The sequence below is a fragment of the Sinohyriopsis cumingii genome, chromosome 1 (genome assembly GCF_028554795.1).
Source record: "Sinohyriopsis cumingii isolate HCF-2022 chromosome 1, ASM2855479v2, whole genome shotgun sequence".
NCBI classification, from domain to species: Eukaryota; Metazoa; Mollusca; class Bivalvia; order Unionida; family Unionidae; genus Sinohyriopsis; species Sinohyriopsis cumingii.
This window is the reverse complement of record NC_142961.1, coordinates 40,951,657-40,975,809: the sequence shown is the minus strand read 5'-3', so window position 1 is coordinate 40,975,809 and position 24,153 is coordinate 40,951,657. Positions and strand designations below refer to the sequence as shown.

Below are 24,153 nucleotides of genomic sequence, written 5' to 3'. Positions count from 1 at the left end.
TCAATCGCCCTCTGCCTTTCAATAGCTAAAAGGTGTGCTTACATATCCAATTTCCGTCACTCGCCTATTTTTAATTCCCGCTTGAATCATTATTTATGGATCCAGTCTGGAAATTACCCAACATTTCCAAGATATTAAAAGATGCAAGGTTTTCAAGACTGTTACACACTCTGCTCATATTTGATTTAACAACCACCTGGAGAATATATAACACAAACTCTTCTTTGAGTATAAGGCGTGTTTATATGCACGTATATGTACGACTAACCGCTTGAATAGCGACTATAATGTACAAATTTGAAAATATATTATGACCTGCTGATTCAATGTATGTAAGTGTTGTATTTGGTACTTCAGAGGAGATAATCTTCAGGTAAGAAGATAAAGAGAGAAAAGTCCACCGCCATTTTATTCACGCGTTTTAAAACCAAGATCGAGAGTCTCTCTTCAATCGCCAATCATTCTGGTCGTTAATAATAAGAACATTGTGCCGATATTTAGAATGGCATCCACAACAAATGGCAATATATCCGTCTACATATGCACTGAAGATGAATGTGTTCAGAAGTTTAGAAGGATTGAAGTTCTTGATGATGACAATTTATTCCGTGCGTATGATATAAAGGGAACAACATTTAATGACTTTAAATACAGGTTGGAGCAAGGATATATTTTTATCATTAACTGTCAGCACATTCACAGTTTTGTTACCTTTTTCACGATGCATTTCTCAGAAGATTCATTGTCAACAGTAATAGTTGGGAACTGGCATTATGAGCACGTGAGGGGTATACAACATAATATTTCTCTGCTGAATGCAGAGGGAGAGCAACAGTTTCGGAAGAGAGTGCAAGATATCCGAACTGGAAGAGGTGAGCAGCGCCCGGATACAAAATGGCCTTTAGAGGGAAACATGAAAGATGCAGTTGATACCAGATATCAAAGAATTCCAGATGACCCGGATTTCGATGAGACTGAGGTGGTTGCAATCGACGAGGAAACAGTACCAAAGGAAATATTATACTCATCCAAAAATAAATATTCAGAGATGCCTACATCTGGAGTAGTCCGTGGTAATAACATTGATGGAGAAGTGGTAACTCAGAATGAACTTATAACTGAGTCGAGATTTGTTGAGGCTGACACTATGTTGCCACCGGATTCGGACTCTGGGGCTGGAGTATATGTTTGGGAGCAAGCATGCATTCCTGATGGTGAGTTAAACTAGTCTATGGAACAGAAATATGAATGATTAATTCCATACCTTTTTGAAACAAAGTAAGATTGACGAGAGTAGTGAAACTATTGTGGTGCTCCTCTACTGTTTAGTTTCATATCTTATACTGGGATACGAGATCATTAAAATCAAAATTGAAAAGATGCTAGACTAGCAAGACGGGGAAATATATTTTCATAAACATCAAACTTACTAGATCCCTCATATTTTTGTATAGCATCATATATTTATATTAAAAAATAAAACAATTAAACTTAAACTAATACTGAACATAATGAACATTAAAATTCGTAGTATATTAAAGCCCCAATGTCGCCCCAATGTCGCCGTATTTCATAAGCTTCACCATTCTTCCAATCTAACAAAAGCTGATAAGGAAGGTAATGATTTGTTAAAAAACTATAACATAAACAGTTCTTTGAAATAATTAACTATATTCAGTATAGAATGAAAACAATAACACTTAAGTTTCTTGAATGTGTTTATCAACACAACCAGCTTGATTTACAAGTTTGATGGGTGCACACACGAGAACGAATAGCTTTATCTCCAGATAATGACATTATAGTTTTTCATGTCAAACTAGTGAAATATCACCTCTTTGAAAAATGATTGGATTTAATACACTGTAGAATTTTATCATTGTGTATGAAGGGCCAAAATTTAACGTTAACCTAAATATATGTTGCCATCTGCCTTCTATATGATACTGGTCTGGGAATATTTATTTTGATTTGTCAAGTATTATAGTCAGGACCTGGTGATCTGGTACTATTTTTGAACAGTCTAATAAATAGAGACAGATAAAACATGATTCTGTCAACTTTTCTTGATGTATTGTTTAGGACTGCATTATTTTAAATTCAGAAGGGTCCAGTAAGAGTTGCATTACGTAAAGGCAAACATTACGTAAAGGCAAACAAATAGTTTTAACAATAAAGAGAGAGAGAGAGAGAGAGAGAGAGAGAGAGAGAGAGAGAGAGAATGTATGATGTGATTGAACCATGCTATTATAATGGTTCAGCTTGATCTCCGTTATTTTATGGTACCTACTTTACTCAATGCGCTTACAGATGTTAAGTTTGAAGCAAAACATTAGTTGTTTTTAAAACATTTGTTGACACTATGCTTTTGCTATAATATATGTAATGTACGAGATTCTTAACAATGTCAACTTCACATGACACCCTAGGTATCTCGTAAATGCAAGCTACGTTCTGAGTGATATGTAAAGGCGGTAAATTTTTACAATAAGGTATACAAGGATTGAAGAATGCCTTTAAATTGATGCAACTAAATTATAAACATAGAAGACCCATAATTTATTACAAAAATACGAAACGATGATGACAAAAATTATTACTATCAGATGATGTTTGCAATGTCACTTCCACTTTTGTTCCCCTCAGTTTTATATTGCAGGTTTCATTCTTACATTTTTGCAGTTAAAAACAGAATCACAGCCACAGACCCTGAAACTATTCTGGGAAAATTACAACAGGAAGACGACAATGGTAGCTTTGAAAAACAGATATTGGGACAGTTCCTACCTCAAATTGGTCGTGACTGGGGGATTAAAAATTTGTCATGCCTGTTGTCTTGTGATTCTGCAAAAATTAGATATTCAGTTATTGAGATCATAGAACATATTTGTTATCGCAGTAATCCATCGAGAATCAATCCAGATGACTTCCTTGCAGCGGCGGAAGTGACACTTGCTTCTATCATCAAGCATATTGGAGATGAGAAGTGTGTTGCGCAAATGTCTTACATTTTATTATTAATCTTATCCATAGTTTTCCTCCAAACTGTCGCCAGACAAAATGTAATTCCTGATATACATGGCGAGAAACTTGAGAAATATTACCTTCAGCTATCAGAGTTGAATCCCAAACAGCACATATCCATCCGATATTTCATAGAATTCCTGAAGTATTTCATGCAGTGTCTGGTTGCAAATGTTAGAGATTTGAACAAAGGTCACTGGTTGCAGATGGAAAACTGGGATGAGATTCTAGCGACTAGCAGTATTAAAGCAGAATACATTCGCAAAATGGTGCCAAAATTTAATCATTGTGACAGAATCTCCGTTATGGTCTTTCTGTTGAATTTGGTGAGTAAATATATATAGTCTTATAATATTTTATGAAATTAATTAGGCATTACAGGAAAATAAACAAGTAACGTTAGGTGTAAGAAATATTGATAGTCTTCAAAAGATGATGTGGTCATAAAGGGAAAGAAGTTCCAAAAGTATACCGAAGAATGAAGATAAATAATTCTTCAAAATCAAATCAAACGTAGAAACATACATGCCATTTAGGATAGATAGATATGAAATTCTTTTTATCGCTATCTATTTACAGTGTTAATTGGTATACACATCCAACAAAGCGATACATTAGTTTCATAGGTAGTTCACAGGAGATAAATGCAATTAAGGTCTACGTGAATTTTGAAGTCGTACATCATTAAGTTATTAAAATTAATATAACAATAATACCACTGATAAGAGCATACTCAAGATATGTGGTTATTCCCCCACAATTCTAAATAATAGTTAATTTGTGAACGGAAAACGTACTTCTTAATGTAACAGAATTATGAAACTTGTTGTTTATAATACAAGAGCCACCTCCTCTTCCTGTTCCTGAGACGATACGTATTACACATTTCAGTTTTAAAGAATTGTATATAAACTTGCATAAAATGGACGAATTTCTTATTTCGTATGAAGAAAAGGCAGTCGATTTTCTTTTTGCCGTTAAAATTTTGCGATATGAATTCCCAGATCCAACGGTTAGATGACACAGACCTGCCTTCACAGCTGCTTATGGATTTGGTAAAAGAGACTTTGCATCCCACAGTGGGGATCAGGTTTAAAATTCGGAGAAGTAGGTCAAAGCAACACGTCGTCGCCTTTTTGATTTCAAGAGGGTGCAGACATTTACTTGAGACGAAATCATTGATTGGTAATTTGTTGCTTTATTTGCTAATATGCAAGAGAGCTAGAAACAAAATTGATAATATTATAAATGGAGTACAAAATGAATGTTGTTTTTTTCATTTTTCATTACATTTTGTTATTACTTGATGTTTACTTCATTTTTTTAAGGTCACAAAAAGACAAATTTTCTTGTGATCAAAGAGAAGAATCTTTCAAGAATTTGACGTTTTCTAAAAGCTTTTAGCATGAAATATCTTATTTATAGGAAGACGAACAATTATATTTTGTGTTTATTATATAACATTTTGAAAAAGAAAATTATTTTGATATATCTGATCTGTTGTCGAGATGTAAGCATTTTGTCCTTGGCAATTTTATTTCTGGATATTTCTACATGGTATAAATATATGTAAAATATTGGCCTATATGTTTTGTGTTAAAAAGTTTTCATCCATCTCTACTTCTGTTTCAAAGATAAATATTTCCAAAGGCGATGATATAATTTACCAGATGTGTAGGTCAAATCTGGCATAGGAAATGACACTGTTGTAATCAAATGATAGCATTTTTGACAGATGTGCATAATTCACTATTACAGAAGCACAATATAGTGAGGGTTTAAGAAAGAAAATCAAAGACATTCTTTTGATTGTCCTGGATACAAAAGAGCATACGAAGCATATGGTTTCAGAACAACTCAAATGTCTTTCATTTTACAAGGCAAGTGATATCCAAAACCTAGTAGCAGAGAAGATAGTAAGAGAAGGGCATTTCACAGATGCGTGTTTTCATTACATTTGCCACAAACTAAAGCGCACAAAAGTATCACTACATTGCAACAATAGCAGCAGGTACAAGCAGGAATGGGCCACATGTCCCGGAAATCTCGGGAATATGCGTATAAAAGCAGTTTGTTACGTTGGAAACAAAGATGACAATAATCCAATGTCGTATAGAACAAGCAGGGCTAGTTCCCGTTATGGCAAGAAAGAAAAAACTGATTACGATAGAGATGAAGTTGACAACAACTTGTCCACACTGGTAATGCTTCAAAAGGAGAATGTTCACTCCAACATAGTGCACCTCATTGCCTATCAGTGGAATTCGGATCCAAAGTTTTTCGTTGTAGAAGAACCAAACGGCGTGAAACTACGGGAATACCTTCTGTTGAAGAGAAATCATTGTGACTGGTTAAGTGACTTGAAATTGATATTTATCGTGAAACAAGCTCTATATGCAGTGCAGCATCTACATGATCGGTATATAGTACATCGAGACTTAACGTCAGACAGATTCAAAATTTGCCCAGAATCTCTGACACTGAAACTTGTGGACTTTCGACTTGCAAAGGAAACAAGCAAGCAAGATGTAATCGTTTGTCTGAGTAAGTAAACTGACGCCATTTTATATTTTTAATCGGTTACCACGTGATATATAGAAACAATCTGTTCTGAAAAATGCTTTTTATTTTTAAAAATGTGGTCACGACTTTAAATAATTAAATAAATCACAAGCACGATTGATATCAAATAATGACACTTAGAACTACAGTGCTTTATATGGCAGCATGTGATTCAGTGTTATACAACAAACAGCTTGGATATGTAAAACTAACTTTTGATGATGATTTAATTGAAACCTGTGGCACCATAGATTAAAGTCACTGACGACAATTTTTAATGAGCGAGAATATATATCAGTTTTGGGACACCATGATTACTCTTGAAAATGTATTTATCCTAACATGATTACCATGTTTTGTAATGTAAGGTATTGTCATCGTTTCCAATCGCATTTAACGAAATGTGCAAACTTTACAAAAACACGCAAAATCACAGATCGTTAATTGTCTAATTATAATCACTAACTTGTTAGTTATTAATAATGTACTGATGTAATAGATATTGATAACTATTTTGTTTAGTATATGAACGTTCAAACTGTAAAGCTGAGTCGAAATAGATGTCTTCTAGTTTAAATACAATAGATAAATTAATTACTCCGATAAAAATGCGTTACCCAGATTAATAGTGAATGCTAAAATGCTAAAGACAGATTGATGAGGAGTAAAACAGAGCATCTGCATCCCTACCTTGTAGCTCATTAGAAGAGTAAAACTGTTATCAAAATCTGGACATGGTGTCTATAAAGAAATTTATTTTGGAACGGAAATGTATATTTATTCCAAAAGTGTATATTTACAACGCTGACAACGTGTGTGGCAAAGTGATATCGTGTTAGACGCAGCATTAATGACTATTGTATTTATCGACATTTCTAAAGGCGAGAAAATATTTTAGGGAAAACGGAAGCAAATAGAAGATATTATTAGTTTCGTATCACATTGTCTGCCATCTGTTTGATTCTTTTTAAGATGAAGAAACCCGTCTGGCTATTCGATGGACTTCAGCTGAATCTCAAGTTTCAGACAAGTACTCGTTCCGCAGTGATGTTTATATGTTTGGCCACCTAATGCTTGAAACCTGGACTCACGGTTGTTGGCCATTTAGCGAACACCATGATAAAAGTACTGATAACATCATGGAAATGGTAAGAAAAGTTAGAGTTACAGCGACACAACAAATCAGTATCGTTTTCGTTTATCTGAACTCTTTGCCATATAGGTTTTATTTGTTAAAAATAAGAAAAATATGAACTAAGTAAATATTTTGCCGTTCCATAAGATTTAATATTATACACAATGTTCTTGAAATCTGAAATAAAAGCTGTTTAAACGCGGTATAAATTGAACGACTTAAAGCTCCCGTTTGAAACAAATATTTTAATTAGGGGCAATTAACTGTATATATGTACAAAACATGCGCAATGTCATATATATATATATATATATATATATATATATATATATATATATATATATATATATATATATATATATATATATATATATATATATATATATATATATATATATAGCATTGGCCATGTTTGTTTAATCAGAAAATATTACTCCCCTGACCCCATGATTCATTGTTTTTGTCAACAAATGAGAAATGGGGTTGTGCACCTAGCTGAAAATAGTAATATGCATAAATACTGATTACCGCACCTTGAGTAAAATGAAATGCATTCTAACATTAAGTAAACCAAAAGAATGGAAAACATGTACGTCCCGCATAATATATTATCACCTTTCCCACATGGCATCCATGCTGTTGACTAAGACTGGAAATCAACAAGGTCAGTAACTTTTACAAATAGATCAGTGAGATATATTAGTAACTGCACGACAAATTGCGAAAGAAGTGTGTTAGTGAAAATGCACATCTGTAGATGATATTCATAAGATGTGTAAAGAATACTGGAATACGAGAATACGTTCGTTTACAAGATTTTGTCGCAGCTGACTTTGATACATGTCTCACTAAGTCAAAAACGGAATACCTCTTGCAGCAATAGCAATCAATGGTTAATATGTACATCTACTAATAATGACCGGTGATAATATGTACAAAGTTTCACAGCCATCATATTGAAAACCGTGAGACAATTTGCATTACTAATTTTCTACCAGAGATTGCGACCAAGTGTAAGTAAAGTAGGATTGAATGACAAACTCACATGAGCCCTGAAATGTATTAATTAATATGCGCATTTGTAGTCGGTTGCCGTTGGTATGTATCTAGATTTATAGAAATGCACAAAGAATTGCAAGACTAGTTCCGTTCACAAGTATCTCTACTACACTATATACAGATCATTGCAAAAGATGGCATTGACTCTGACAAAAAGAGCTGGATCACAAGAATTTGATGTTACAAATGTAATTAAAGAATAATGTTCGTTCAAGGTGGTAAGAGGGGGATTAAAACCAAAGCAGCCGCGCTGTGTGCCAAATGATGTCTTCAAGACGATGCTGCCAACCTGGGAAACAGAGGAGAAGAGAATCTCGACAAAAGAATTGATGAATGACCTGAATAATCTTCTTGAGCAGTATTCAGAGAGAAAAGGTCTGGCACATGTAATCTTATAATGAAGGAAATCAAATGTATGTCATAGAGAAGAGAGATCAAAAGTAGTATGGAGGCAAATCTTTATAGCTTATTATAAATTACAGTGATATAAATATGAGGCAAAACTCTTGAAAATGTGACAAATTATTAGTCCAGATGGAGAGCGAAAGAATGAACTTCATTTGTGAATTTAAATGGCATGATTACCACAGTACAGATATGCTCACTAACAAAGGTACTCAAAATTGAATGATACTTGTGAGATTCAAATCTGAATAAATAAATATACAAACGGCTAGCATTGTTAACATTGTATTACATGTTCATATCAGGCACAAGGTCCTCTGCAACGCAACCAATGGACGAACACTACCCACCCATCTCAAAGCTGCAGCTGGAAAGAAACCACGAACCTGAATACGTATGTTTTCACATAATTGTTTAGTTAAGCTTATTGTCTGTCTGTCTGCCTTTGTCTCTGTCTCTCACTGTCTGTCTGCCTGCCTGTTTATATATACAAGGCAATAATTATATATTTTATTTAGATTATTTTCTGTAATTTTGTTTATTCTAGGTTAGTTTGACATCATATTGTAATGTTTATCTTGTTTTGTAACAGTTTGAAGAAACTATTTACATATCGAGGCTACAAGCGAACGGAGTTTTGATATATATATGTTAGTACAATAAGCTTGTTTCGTATTTAAGGAACATTTTACATATCTATATATGTATTAAGGTTAAGAGAGTATCGACCATTTAAGCTCCATGCAAAGGTACCCCTTTTCAAATATCTTTACAACTGTAGAAACAAGTTCAAATTTTACAGGTTTGTTTGAAATGCCATGCTATGAAATAATTAAATGTCTCTTGAAAAGTTGCGAATTGATGATACGTCAAATAAAGAACATTGCTCTTAACTGTTTCCTCCGAAATGCAGTAAGTAAAGCAAGTTTTCGTGCATTTTCTTGTTTGCGTTTTATGTGTGTAAGAGTACAATACCCTTTCCATGGAGTTATTAAGATATTTTGATGCTAATGTTGAGTAAATCAAACAATGAAAACCGATTGTGTTTTCTGTAAAGTTTAACGTATGTAATTCCCGTTATGCTGAAGTGATTGGGGTTGAGCAACCAGTTGTCGAATTTTGATTCTGGTATCCTGAAACGATAACTCAGCCATTGTATTAGACATCTATTGAGTAATTAATTATGAACGTTTTGAAGAAAATAACAAGTTATCATAATTCATTTTGCGTTTTTTCCAAATTAACAACTGTAATTTCACAAACAGTACCAAATGGTTTGTATGATATTGAAATATTTTTATAATTCATTGCCTTATGATGTTTCAAATTTTTAAAATCATCTTTTTCCTATTTAATTTTAGGAAAGTCATGCTGTGCACTAAACACAATCATAGTTAGTCGGTCTTTAACATCTAGTCACAATAAGTTGTTGTTTAGTTTTCATTCTGTGTCTTTATGTAAAATGTTAGAGTACTGGTTCTCGATAATACGATTTTTAAAATCATATCATTCTACGTCTATTATCCTCTGATGTTTTGAAATAGTTCTGAATTCATTGTTTCCAATGGCAATATAAAGGAAGCACTGAATGACATTGCAGCTTATTATGTTACTGATCGGCAGACATCTCAAGTGGAAACTTTCTTTCGACACAGTGTTTGTCAATTATATGCATACAGGTACCAGATGGGTATTTTGTATCATGAGAAGAATTAGGAAACAGAACGAAGAGCGGGAAATGTTTAGTAAGCTTGACATATTATATATGAAAAATATATATTGCAAAGGGCATATACGACAAGTAGATTAGCATGTGTATGTAGCCGTTTCACAAAAAGCAACCCTTATACACACGATAAGCGAGCGAAACAATCAGAACAGGTACGGAAAAGGTACGCACGTTCCTTGGCAAGGATGTTAGAAGTACTGAAGGAAAGGTTAAAGACGGGTTAGTTGGAACTGATAGGACTGCAGTACTCAAAGAAGCAAAATAATTCAAAGGGGTGATGTCATTTTTTAACCAGAGTCCAATACTTCCAACAGAAGAATGGGTTTATCAATTTATGTCGACTTAACTTGAACCAATGCAATGAAATTATCAACAACAAAGCAATGGCAATAATTATGAAAATAAATATATTCTATTCGGCAATACAATACAACTAAATAATAAAATTAATGAAAAGGTTTTCGATATATACACACGGAAATAGGAGCAATCATATAAACATTTGGAGACTTCCCGTCCTGAGAAAAATACTTGAAATGTCATAATCTTATCCAACTTTGAAACTATTTGAATCACATTAATTTTGCAACATCTATTAATATTTCATGTGCTTCTACTAAATTTCTATTAGAGTATTATGATTCATCTGTTAGAATTATATTAGTCTCTTTCAAAAGAGCAGTCTCCTGTGTTATTGGAAATGTTCTTTTAAGTACTGCAGTTATCTTCGTGGAAAATATTCCCACTTTCAACTTTATTTTGACTTGTCTTTTTCTGTATCAAAGAAGTGTTAGTTGAAATGAATTCCTGAAAAGCTACGAAAAATTCAGATTTAATCTATCAATTTAAAATTTCAACTCACATATTCTGTCTCATTCTCTATTATATCTTTTTTTTTTTCGATTTTCATGCGTTATTCTTTCGATTGACAAATAATCGAAGTGACAGACTACATTGTTTTATTCGTTCAGCAAAGAGCTTATACAAGTTCGTGTATTACCCTTAGAAAACTTTACACTTTTCGTGTTTTGTGAGATCCATAATAAAGGTTACTTTGATTCATCTATTATGTATATTTAAATTTTTATTGTTGGTTTTTGTTAAGGATTATATGCCATATTGTTTATGACACATCAAAAAACACTCTTAGCACATCACCACAGTCCAGACTATTGGCACATTACATTGTTCGAGATTACAGGCACATCAACGCATTCCAGGAATTTAAATAAATAACAAACGAATTCAGTTGGAAACTTTATACACCTGGACTTGTCATAGAAAGTTTTGGACTGAAAATAAATAACCTCATGCTTTTCTATAAGTTTTACTCGTATTTCATTGATGCGAGGAGAATGAGAGAAATGCACATCAAATCAACATAAAATCTTCAGCTAATTGTTGTCTGTCTGATAATTTCTGTTGGGGCATGCAACTCACACTGTGAAAATTGTAGAAATATCGGCTGTTTGCTGGATCGAACGTATTAGTTACAATTTGGCTAAGGTGATTTCTTTGTATTTTCAGGGCGTGCAAACAGCAGTGTTGAGCATTAAAGTGACTAAACAAAGTAAGTTTAGTTTCTCTGTAACATCTAATATCGAGTCATACGCTGGTCTGTTTTGGTAAACATGCAATAGCATATCGTCTAAATCGACGACACCAAGTTACAATACACGCATTATTATTATTGTGCACTTGTTAGTTATATTGATTAGTTTAGGATTTTTATACTTAGATTGTTGAAGTGAGGCTTTATATGTCTTGAAGTATTTATTCCCATTTTGTTTCAGAACATTACTATAACGATGACCTGTGTAAAGGACGCACAGGTATAAAGATACAGCACACGGACTTGGTATCTGACAACGAGGCGCATATACAAGAGGTATGTAAATTTTATTAATTGTATGGATGGATTTATTAATGCCTGTTTCGTAGCTACTGGGTCTTATGGACCCGAGCCGATGTAGTGCTAATTTTCTTTTTCGATTGGACTCTACACAGCAAAGAAACGTGATTTGACATGTAATGAGTTCACATTACAAGAAAACAGGAATCAAATTTGATATCTGACAAAAAAGAGTAGTTACACGACGCAAGTAAATTCTTCATATGTATGTATGTATGTATGTATGTACGTATCAATGTATGTTGTTGTTGTTGTGGGGTTTAACGCCATTTCTCAGTACACGAAAGGCTATGTATGGCGGCCAGTATTAATGGTGGAGGAAGAACCCGGGAAACCCCTGGAAAGAACCACCGATCCACGAGAAGCTACTGGCAAGCTTTCTCACATACCCACATTGGCCGAATCCTAGAATCGAACCCACGCAGACAGAGGTGAGATGGCAGTGATCCGTAACGGAGAGCGCTTTAGACCACTCGGCCACTCGGGGCCCCATCAATGTATGTATGTATGTATGTATGTATGTATGTATGTATGTATGTATGCATGCATGCATGCATGCATGTATGTATGTATGTATGTATGTATGTATGTATGTATGTTTAACAAGTAATTGATCCTAGAATGCCCCATACTATTGTGGTGCTAGTTTGTATCCAATTACACCCCATTACAGCAGTCAGAAGAATGTAGGTCTGTAAAACGTATAATTAGTTTTCTTGTGTGTCCTTATTGCAAGAGGAGAAGGGTCATATTGGTTTGTTGCTCTACGTTTATTTGCAATACCAGAACACTGTTGTATTAAGAGCCATCAATCTTGATTATATCACATTTTTAATCAGATGAACTGATTAGATTTAATCCATTGTAGTAATGTTTGAATCTTATAGACACTTTTAAAGTTTATCTGAACTTGGAACCTTTTTCCAAAGGGAGAAGAAAGAACGTATAAGAATGAAAAGATAAGAAAGAAAATACTTGCTGGTACGATTATACAAAATCACTTGTTGCAGACATACACAATTTGGGAATCATGTTTGCGTGCATAGGTAACTGGCCAGAGTTTATTGTTTCTGCCATTATTGTAATTGTCAAACATTCCGACACTTTTTTAATTTTTGTGACGTTGGTCAATGGCGAGGCATACGCCAGGTGTTATCCGAAATATACTTTCTTATTTGTTTTAAAGGACACACACACATACACACATAACGACAACATCTCACTAACGATTGTTTAGCTCCTTTGTTATATTACAGGTTTTCGATTTTGAACATGATACATAATTATGTCGCTTTTGCAGGATACTCAAGGCATCTGTACAGTGTCCGAAGCTCTTTTGCCGCTTTCGATTGCACAAACTGTTCCACGCCTCCAGGAGCTTGATAATTTATCTGGTGCCATACAACTGGAATTGAATTATGACAATGACATGCATAAAGAACTGGTATCAACTGATATTACTTTTTATTCAATAAGTAGCATACAGAGGCACTATATAAATGTGGAATGTTGTCAGTAAAGTATCTGGCTTTAAAAACTGAGAAAATAAGTTGATGTGTGTATTAATATCGATAATTTAAACATGTAAATCAGATACGTTTTCAATGGGTTCATTTCTTCAAAGCTTAATGGATCTGCAAGATGTTTGGTTTCAAAAAGAATTATGCAAATTTATCAATTGAAGATCTGGACCTAAAACATGGGTTATTTTACACGAAGCAAAGCAAATTTTTTCAGAGGTGTATTGCTGTTTGTTTTGAATGAAGTATATACAAGAATTATATAATTTCTTTTGCAGGTTTTTCAGTACCCAAAGGGGAGAAAACTGCGGGATGTTGCAATGGCAATGACCGATGTAAAGAGCTTATTGCTAGTCCTGCTTAATACAGCAAAACTGATTGCAAAATTTCACAATGCAGACTGGATCATGAGGAGTATCTGTGCATTCGATCTGTGGGTTGCTGAGGAGGACAAAAGAGTAAATATCGATATTTGTTATGCAATCCCATTATATGAACTGAAATCATTATTGCATCATTTTTTAATGTTATTATCGGCAATAATTTCAGGTTCATAATGTTTTTGTTTCAAGCTTGCGCACTATATAATAAGAGAAAGGCAATCGCCGTATTTGCATTGTCGTTAGTTATATTTGTGGGAATATTTAAAGCGCTTCTCATGTACGTTGCTAATGTGTTACAAACATTATAGTTTAGCATATGTGACAACCGTGGACGTTTATGATAACTTACTGTCCAAGATAAAGCGAAAGATAAAGACATATGTACAATTTAAAGAATACAGGTTTAATGTCAGTTACATTAACAATTCTTAATGTACGATCATATTGTTTTTCTTTTGCACGGAAGATTTTGAATGTGATTAGCTTGCACAGTCAGGAAAGTCCTACCGTTCTGTTTTGAATGGATTAATTATTAAAATGTCATATTTGTCCTTGTTTTAGCCTCATATGGTTATTATATATAGATTTAAGTTTAATCTTCTTACCAGACATGTATTGTTATTTGAATGGTAGGTGTTCCCACTGCGTCTATCAAGATGCTGTGCATTCTCTCCATCTGAAGACTGGATCATTGACGATGTATTCAGGGACAGACTAAATTGGTGAATTGACATTTGCTCTCTGTGTGTGCATGAGGATGAGAGAGAGAGATTCCAACAGAAAACTATGAGTAGAAGTAAAGCTTTAATTCAAGGCAATATGTTTATCACATGATCACATGACTAAATTTAATATTGAAACTAATATTCCCATATCATAACGCAACACCCCAGATGACACAAACAGTACACAGTAACTAAGTATTCTCAATGTATGTCTAAGTCATTTGAATATACTATTATGCAGTTTCATTAAAGAAGATTGGAAGCAAACACTAGTGCTTTTTCCAAGTTAACTTTATTTACCTGCTCGAATTTTAATCTTATACTCATCAGGTCACGCAATAGGTAGAAATGATTCAACTCCATTGCTAGCTTTTATTTAATATGTAAGATCCCCTATTTATGTAATGTCTTTTGCTAAGAAGAATATTATTAAAAAAGGTTAGGAAAGACACAATTTCTTATAATGTAGATTTTTTCATATCTACTCTATTTATTGGAGTAAAAAGGCTTTCTGACGCGACATTTGCATTTTATTGAGTTGTTGCCTGTCGTTCTAGTACTAATAGGAGCAGATACGTCCAGATATTATAATAATGTCTTTACCACTAGTTTGACGCTTAATGAGACAGAATACAGTTAATGTCGTACTGAAAATCTAAAAGAGAATAGTTCCGAAAGCAACACTTTCCACTATCTGTTGTCGGTTAATATTTACATGTGATATGTGCGTTGAATTATAAAAATAAGTTTGAGAACATGACAGGGTATTTTTCACCTGCAAGAAAGGAAAAAGGCTAAACAATAAAAGAAGGTCTTATAAAGTATTTTTATAAGTTAAGAATGTGATAATCGAACAAAAATCAAGACAAAACATGAATCAGGTAATTCCCTGTTATCATTTATGCTGATTGTGAAATTCACGATGTGGACATACGTTTGAATGAACGCAACACATTCATCTTAAACTGCTATTCATGCACTATAACAATATATATATATATATATATATATATATATATATATATATATATATATATATATATATATATATATATATATATATATATATATATATAATCTCTAGGTGAAGAAAAGATGCAATGGTTCTTTTATTATTTTGACCATTCCAAAGCTCAGAAGTGCAGTTACAGAAAGAATTCTGACAATACAGATGTCAATCAAATATTCCGATTCATATTACTCCAAAACAGAACTGATTGCATAAGAAAAAGTATACATTTAGATGTTCATTTCTAAACTTTTGCAGGCTACCAATTGAGACACTGAGAGACGAGGAATATACAAAGGAGGGTGACGTTTACCAATTTGCTATGACTGTCTTTGAGGTTTTCAATATACTAGACTTGAGGGGACCGGAAAAGCATTTATTATCAAGCATCCCTTTTGCATCGATAAATAAGAAGACAGATGTAGGCAGCAATATTGTTTTATGCTTTAAATAGTTTGAAACTTTAAAAATTTTGTGCAGTTTCATTTTCAAACTAATCAGAGTAATATTTGGTTGTTAGATTCGTACGGTGTTTTTTTAATAAAGAGTTGATTGTTTAAGTAGCATCATTTGAAAAGCTTGAAAACTGTTCTCCGGGAAACATGTATTTTGAGAATTGTTAATCACCTGTGATCCGGGAAAAACAAGGCACATTCCTTTTTCTTTTAAAGAATTATTATTCTGTCGTTCATATTCTGTCATCACGTCATATGAAAATATAAACACATTGAGACATTTGTATATTTTGTAAAGAAACATTACATCCTAAAAAACGAGAACCATGTCAACCAAATGTTTCTATTACTTATCTAATTAACGGAGAAAACATTAAAATTAATGAACGTTTTCTATAAATTTATGTTTCACAGTTAGAAAATGCTCTTCTTCGAGGCGAATTACCACAACGCCCGAGCAACATTCCAGACACGCTGTTTGCGGTACTCGAGCGTTGCATGAGTAGAGAAAGGATAAGTAGACCAAAGATCCAAGATGTTCTCTCATGTATAAAGAATTGGTAATTGACGCAATTTATTCTTTTGAATACATAATTGACGCAATTTCTTCTTTGAATATATAATTGACGCAATTTATTCTTTGAATATATAATTGACGCAATTTATTCTTTGAATATACTGCTTTTAGATATTAGACTACAGATGAGGCAAGTCTCTGTGACAAAAATGACAGAATTGTGCATTCACATATAACATTCATATCTAACTATATCATAGCAAAATACGCCGTGCAAGATATTCGAATATGAAGCACATATGATGCAGACGAGAATCAAATATACATCTTTGATGTCATTAATAGAAACATTTATAGAAATAATTTCCCTTATCTTCGGAACACTCTCATAGATTAAATTCATTCCAATTATAATGACCACTGACATGTTTAACAGTGTCTTGTAAATCGTCTTTAAATTATTGCTAACAAGAAACAATATTAGGTCTCGCCAATCTTAAATCTTTCAAACACGCTTATTGGGAAAACTTATATACAAACATTTAAATTATAGAATAAATATATTCATGAAGTGAAACACTCTACTCAACTACGATTTAAAAGAATGATATTAATTTAACGCATACAGCAGCATTCTAAAGATTGCAGTATTGAAATATGAATTTTAGATTTCATGGAACGAATATGAAATCATTCTTAAAATGAAAGATAGCCAGAAAGAGATTTAGAACCATAAGCAATATTTTGGAATTGGACAATTCATTAACAAATCTGAGATAATGAAATATGGAGTTTGAAGTTTAGTTCCAACATATTTATTTGCCTTTATCTATCAAAGAGATTGAACAGAAGTTATAACATCTAACAAGTTTGATTGATCCTTTATACTGAATACAACTTGTCAGGGTTTTACGTGGGCATTTACAGCTGACCGGGTGTTAGACCTTACCTTAAAAGTACCTTCTATCCTGATATTTACATAAGTTCCCTTACTTATATGCAACACACATATACACACATGCACACACACATATACATGGACGCGCAAATATTTTACACAAAGTGGTTTAAATTCCCTCTTTGTTTGTTTGATGTAAAAATAAAGAAAACCTTAGCAATCCGTCCGAAAGTTAACAAAACGGTCGACTTTTTTTCGTAAACTCATCACTTCTTTTATTCACTTGAGTTACACATTTTTCCAGCTTTTAATTGATAAAAAGAATAGGGATTTTGATGCATAGCGTCATCTGTATGTAATATATTTTGAAACCCACATTAGGAAGTTGATTCTATGTATAAATCTAAAATTTAACCAAATCAGTTTTGTGTCTTTTGTACAAAGTTTAGCCGAAACAAAAGAGTTGGTCCATTCGTTTGTACCAATTGCACACCCTAGCTGCCTGGACCAAGTTTCATGACTAGCATTTGGCATTTGCATGTTGGTGCTTGTTATATTTTTATAAATAAATGTATTCTTTGCTCTTACCCTAAGGAGCGAAATTTTGTCTAGTATTACCACTTCACTGATATCTTTTGAAACAAGAGCAAAGAACTGTATAAAATTACGAGTTTGTGTTGTTTATTTTATTTTAGCAAAACGTGATAGAGATCCTGGGGCAACAAAAATGTTTTTCATAAGTACAACGCCGTTTGCTGTCCGTCTTTTGTATGAATTAAAATTACCTATAGCAACTAGAACAGTTGATGTTTCAATTTTCTATTGTGATAAACCATAAATAAATTCACGTATAAGAGCACTTAATTGTTTTAGAAATTTCATTCATTTTGATTTTTTCTCATTTCAATAACAGAATACCTACACATTTTTAAAATGTTTGTTCAGAAGCCAGCTTTTATCATAAACCATCATCATTTAGTGAAAGATGCCTAATCCTGGAAAGTTTTATATAAGGCACAAATTAGATCAAGTAAACTACATTTAATCCCACGTCTTCTAAGGAAGATATAAGGGTATCGTTTTACCACCTCGATTTTGCTACCGCAAGTGAACTTAAAAAATAATGTTTGGTAGTGGTTAAACATCTTCAGTACTTCTTCTCCCTAGTCTTATAGAAATAAGTGTTCAGATCAAACTGACATATTGGATTCTAAAGGTACATCTACTGTAAGATATAATCAAAAATCAAAAGCTCTCGCTCGAGAGATAGTTCATATTGTCCTTTCTTCGCAAAAATAATAATTCATAAAGTTGAGGTATCCATTTCACTACATTTGTTTATTTCAGCATTCGAAGGAATCAAGAAAAAACACCGGCGGGGATAAAACGCCAAAGAATGAGCACACCCAAAGTCAACATCGCATCCGAATATTATGTGAATGCAAATAACAATAGCATCTACAAAGATCCATTAGCAACAAAGCAATGTGGTGACAATTGCAAACAGGTAGCAGATTCAATTGGAGCCAATGATCGAAATGATATCCTTAGCAATGATCAATCTAAATACACCAATGTGTCTGCATCAAAACAAATGAATGACACAAAGGATAACAAAATATCAATCAATGAGGATAGAAATATTTTGTCGAAAAATCAGAATGTATCTGCTCATGATGCAGAAGACATATCCACCAGTCCGATAGATGACCCCTCTATAGTTGGAAGCAATGCATATTCATATGAAACGAAAGACACCTTACAACGTAGTATCTTTTTGAACTCCAATCGTCAGGCTAGAATTATTGTACCTGAAGAATGCAGTATAACGCAAGGAATGGCTCCATTATCTAAGCAGAAACGAGACCGTAAGGTCCACACTGACATTGAAGAGGTAGCTAAGACGGTACAATTAGAAATGAACAGGTCCGAACACCTAGAAAATACAATGCAGAAAATGTCTAAGAAAACACAGCTCTTGGAGGGATCTGAATACACCAATGTCCCTTCATTAGTAGGAATGGAGGACGTATCAGATGAACACGAAATATCAACCAATGAAAAGAGCATTCATTGGTCGAAAAATCAGAATGTATCTGCGAAAGGTATATACAAAACGTACCCATCATTTGTGGAAAATGATGCATATTCATATGCAACAAAAGGAACTTTACCCAACAGTAACATTTTCAATTCCAGTCATCAGGCTAGAATTCCGGCTCCTGAACGATTTGATCCAATGCTGCAACGGAGGGCTACGTTACTTGAGCAGACTGTCGACCGTGACCGTCATATTGACGTTAAGGATAAACGAAATACGTTCCATCTAGATATGAAGAAAACGAAAAACCTTCCAGATAAAATAAACACTATGTCTAAGAAAGAACCACGATTGTCCAAGTTGTCCAAGTTGAAATTAAAATTAACAAGAAGATTCGGGTCATCTAAATCACATTCAGCTAAACATAATGGAGATACAGAGCTCAGAGATGGTGCTGAGAGTGCATCCTCCTCCAATGGAACAAGGAGTAGCAGCAGTGGAGGATCGTTAATATTCTGCAATGATTCAGCCAGTGGGAAATCAACAACATCAGTTGAAAAAGAGGCAGAGGAGGAGGCGGTTTATGAGGAGATACCAGAATACGACGACGTGTTATTTCCGTATTATTCGTCCAGTGGTATGACATATGAATGCGATACATCTGACGGAGAGGAGCAGGACATAGTTTCTTTCAAAGAACACCACGATAGTCCTAGAATAAAGGAATCTTATGCCTTATCGATAACATCGATAGTCACAGAAAATGATTCACCATTGCAGTCTGGTTCAACGGATATTCACACAGCATTTTTTGATGAGGCAAGCCATCACGATATTACTTTCGAAAACGATGAAATATACGAAAGTACAACTGTTGGTTTCGATTCTCTTATTCTTGAAGAAGGCGAAGTTATAAAGCCTCTGGAAGACAGAGAAAATTAGAAACCACTATTATGATTACAGGTGCTCAGGCACTGTTGCACAATATGTGGGAACCGATTATTTTATAAATACGTAAAACCATTAGTATTTTCGTTATCATTCCTCGAGATGAAATTCACTGCTTATTTCATAAGGTGCAGGTTTAGTAGTTTAACTCGTGACAGTAGAACGACAAATGTAGTGCAAACAACAAGCTGGAGGATTTTGCTGTATCAGACTAAACTGATGTACAAAATACAGATGTATCTTTCAAACTGAATTTTGAGTACGAAACATCCCTCAAACATAACAATAACAAACAAACCCGATTCGCTTTTTCATATAGTGGTTCTTAATAGCAAAGGAATTTCATCCTACATTTAGATGTGGATGCTTCAGGAACACGTTACTATAGGTGTCAAAGTGCCGTCTATGACCTTTCTCTGTCTCTTTTCTAACAATTATAATGAAATAATATGACATTAACAATCGCTACTGAAAGCAGTTTTGGGAGTAAGATGTGTAATATGCAGCTATTCTAACATTTATAGTAAACAGTGCCCCTGTGAATGTTATAAATTGCGACAGTTAGTGGTAAGGTTAGTGTGAACAGTAAAAGTGGTATAATTTCAGATAAAATATGTTTCTTTCCGTCGTGTTTTCGTGTCTTCATGTCAGCTCGGGGCTTTAAATTTAGCTATAAATCGTATCGTGTTTATGTCCGTTTCTGGTTTCTTTCGACCTATATCGTTGTTACGAAATACCTGATATGGCTTGCTTAGACCATCATAAATTCTAGTATTTGACGTGTTTCGCGCGCCATAGTTTCTTGTAAATATTCTTTTCCTTTGCATCGCGTGACGCCTTCATTGCTTGCACGGCACGTACGTAATATATGTTAACGCGCGCGACTATATATATTACTTAGAGATCTTGACTGACACAGCCATTAGAGGGAAGCTCTTTATGTATTTAGCTGTCGGGGCGGGATCGCCATTATGTCTTAGTTTGAGCCAACGAGTTGGCCAACTAGGGTGGATAACTAGGTGTGGATTACTAGTTGTGGATAACTAGGCATTAGTGTCTAGGTGTGGATAACCGTGTTCGGACTGGCTAGGTGTAGCCAGAGGCCGCAACAATAGTGATGAAAAACCGCCAGGAAAGTGCCAACGTATATGTGCACGAGAAGTCTGGATGGTTGAAGTGACCGAGCCGGGGAGCGGGTCAAAGAGCATATGAAATGTCAAGTTAACATTGGACATAATAAGAGAATTTCATTATAGTGTTTGACTGTAAGAAGGTCATAGTGTTTGACTAAGAGGAATTTCATTATAGTGTTGACTATAAAAATTTCATTATAGTGTTTGACTATAAGAAGGTCATAGTGTTTGACTAAGAGAAATGTCATTATCGTGTTTGACTATACGAATTTCATTATAGTGTTTGACTATAAGGTCATAGTGTTTGACTATAAGAATTTCATTATAGTGTTTGACTATAAGAAGGTCATAGTGTTGGACTAAGAGGAATATCATTATAGTGTTTGACTATAAGAATTTCATTATAGTGTTTGACTAAGAGAATTTCATTATAGTGTTTGACTATAAGAAGGTCATAGTGTTGGACTAAGAGGAATATCATTATAGTGTTTGACTATAAGAATTTCGTTATAGTGTTTGACTATAAGGTCATAGTGTTTGACTATAAGAATTTCATTATAGTGTTTGACTATAAGAAGGTCATAGTGTTTGACTATAAGAATATCATTATAGTGTTTGACTAAGAATTTCATTATAGTGTTTGACTATAAGAAGGTCATAGTGTTGGACTAAGAGGAATGTCATTATAGTGTTTGACTATAAGAATTTCATTATAGTGTTTGACTATAAGGTCATAGTGTTTGACTATAAGAATTTCATTATAGTGTTTGACTATAAGAATTTCATTATAGTGTTTGACTATAAGAAGGTCATAGTGTTGGACTAAGAGAATTTCATTATAGTGTCTGACTATAAGAATGCATGGTAGTGTTTAATTATCTGAGACAACTTTATAATTATTGAATATTTCAAATAAGTATATCTGTTCTTCATCATAGTTTTTCATTGGATCCATATTATGTACGTTTGTATTTATTTTGACGTCATGTTACTTCATCATTAGTGTGAGAGAATAATACATATTTTTATTGTCACTTGCATAAGTGTTTGTTATTTCTTAAATATCAATTCAGTCTCAAAGGGTGTTAGCTCGATTCCGTTGTATCCGTTCTTTGCAATGCGATGTGATATTCCTAAAGAAGTTCGTATTATCTACATAAAATTTATCAACTGAACCGTACTTGTAATTATAGTGCTCTTAGATTGGCACATGATGGAAGGGTCGATATATTAGTTGTAGAAGTATAACGTTTGACAGGCTAAGACATTTCCTTAATGATTGAGAGTCGAATGCGACGTGCATTTTGCACTAAATATTCCGAACTAAAAACCAGGAACATTTTTTATTACAAAATAATGGTGAGTAGAAAAACCAATGCCCAGGTCATTCATTGTTCACCAAGTACGAAATATATGTGCGAAAGGGCAATCAGCAATACGTCACGGTATTATACTTTAGATGAGAAAATAATGTACAAATTAGACGTATGGCGGAGCCAGTCTAAGTTATGATAGGAGGAAATATGCTTGTAATACCAGATAACAATGATACTGACTGCATCGTAGAAATAGATTTGAAGATTCCATTATTACGCTTGGATAACTATTAGCGTTATAATATGAAATTCCGTACACAGATTTTCAGTTACAGAAAAGTTGACTAGTAATTACAAAAGTTCAAAACCAACGGTAGTGAAAATATTGTGTCCATTGCAAACCAAAGAGACATAACCCATTCACTACATATATATCTAATGTTGTACATACAAATAGCCACAACGCTGACAGATATACGCAAATCTGAGACATTTGGACAGCAGCGATCGTTAAACACTTACAATAATCAGAATATTAGCTTAAACCGAAAGCGAGGAATACTTTCAAACAAGATTTCCTCAAACTTACGAAGAGCCATGTACTTGATATGCAGATGGAAAACCATAGAGAAGGATACAAGTAAAATACGTGCACATGTAAAAGTATATTTAAATTTACTTCTTGCACTATGAGAACAATTAATGATGATAACTTGGTTTAAAAAACAGGAAGCAAATTAACCTTTCTAATTAACAGTAAAGTTACAAAGAAAATGTTAAGCAGATGATCGATGAACGAATTCTACTCCCACTACGTTAAAAAGAAATAAGGTGATACAATGAGAGTCATCATATCTGATGCCGATTCCATGTGCATCCATGTTGAGACAAAAAGGTAAAATGTTATTATTCATGTTGGTATAGAACACGATATAGATTCATTGCGTATCCATACAGAGGCAGAAAATGATGCAAAGTTATTGTGTATCCATGTTGAGATAGAAAACGATGCAGATTCTGTATGTGTTCGTGTTGAGATAGAAACATTTTTTGTGTGACGTGAAGGATAGAATCAAGGTTTCTGGCCCTATAGACTACCAAAGGAATAATAATATGCTGAGTCAAGATAACAGTGACCTGGAAATGAATTGTCTATAGTTCTTGCATTTTATTCAAACTCTCTTTAAACCATTAGTTACGATTCTATGGTCAGAAACTTAAAGAAGAAGCAAAAGCCAAGAAATTATGTAAAACTTTGCAGCTAGTTTAATTATCAATGTTATAAATGAAAACTTGAGATGAACTTACAGTATTATGAAGTGAGTCCAACATAATAGTGATAAAGTTCAGTGAAGGTCCAAATGAATGAAATGTTCCTTATA

At 33.7% G+C, this 24,153-nt stretch overlaps 1 protein-coding gene across 2 annotated transcripts; it reads left to right on the top strand.

Annotated features, from left to right (window-relative positions):
• Positions 1-77: 77 nt before the first annotated feature.
• Positions 78-22,492, top strand: LOC149806763 (uncharacterized). Of its 2 annotated transcripts, XR_016420964.1 has the most exons (16): positions 78-1,214; positions 2,683-3,350; positions 4,029-4,209; positions 4,783-5,568; positions 6,559-6,734; positions 7,996-8,155; positions 8,491-8,579; positions 11,442-11,484; positions 11,708-11,802; positions 13,127-13,270; positions 13,625-13,804; positions 14,363-14,451; positions 15,722-15,884; positions 16,333-16,478; positions 18,681-22,109; positions 22,264-22,492. XR_016420964.1 is itself a non-coding variant. In XM_089957230.1 (15 exons), exons 1-15 carry the CDS (start codon positions 503-505, stop codon positions 20,314-20,316), a joined length of 5,268 nt encoding a protein of 1,755 aa, XP_089813356.1. In that variant the 5' UTR covers positions 78-502; the 3' UTR covers positions 20,317-22,492. The 2 variants fall into 2 exon arrangements, 1 of the variants encoding a protein (XP_089813356.1); XM_089957230.1 differs by having other exon boundaries at positions 18,681-22,492.
• The last annotated feature ends 1,661 nt before the right edge of the window (positions 22,493-24,153 follow it).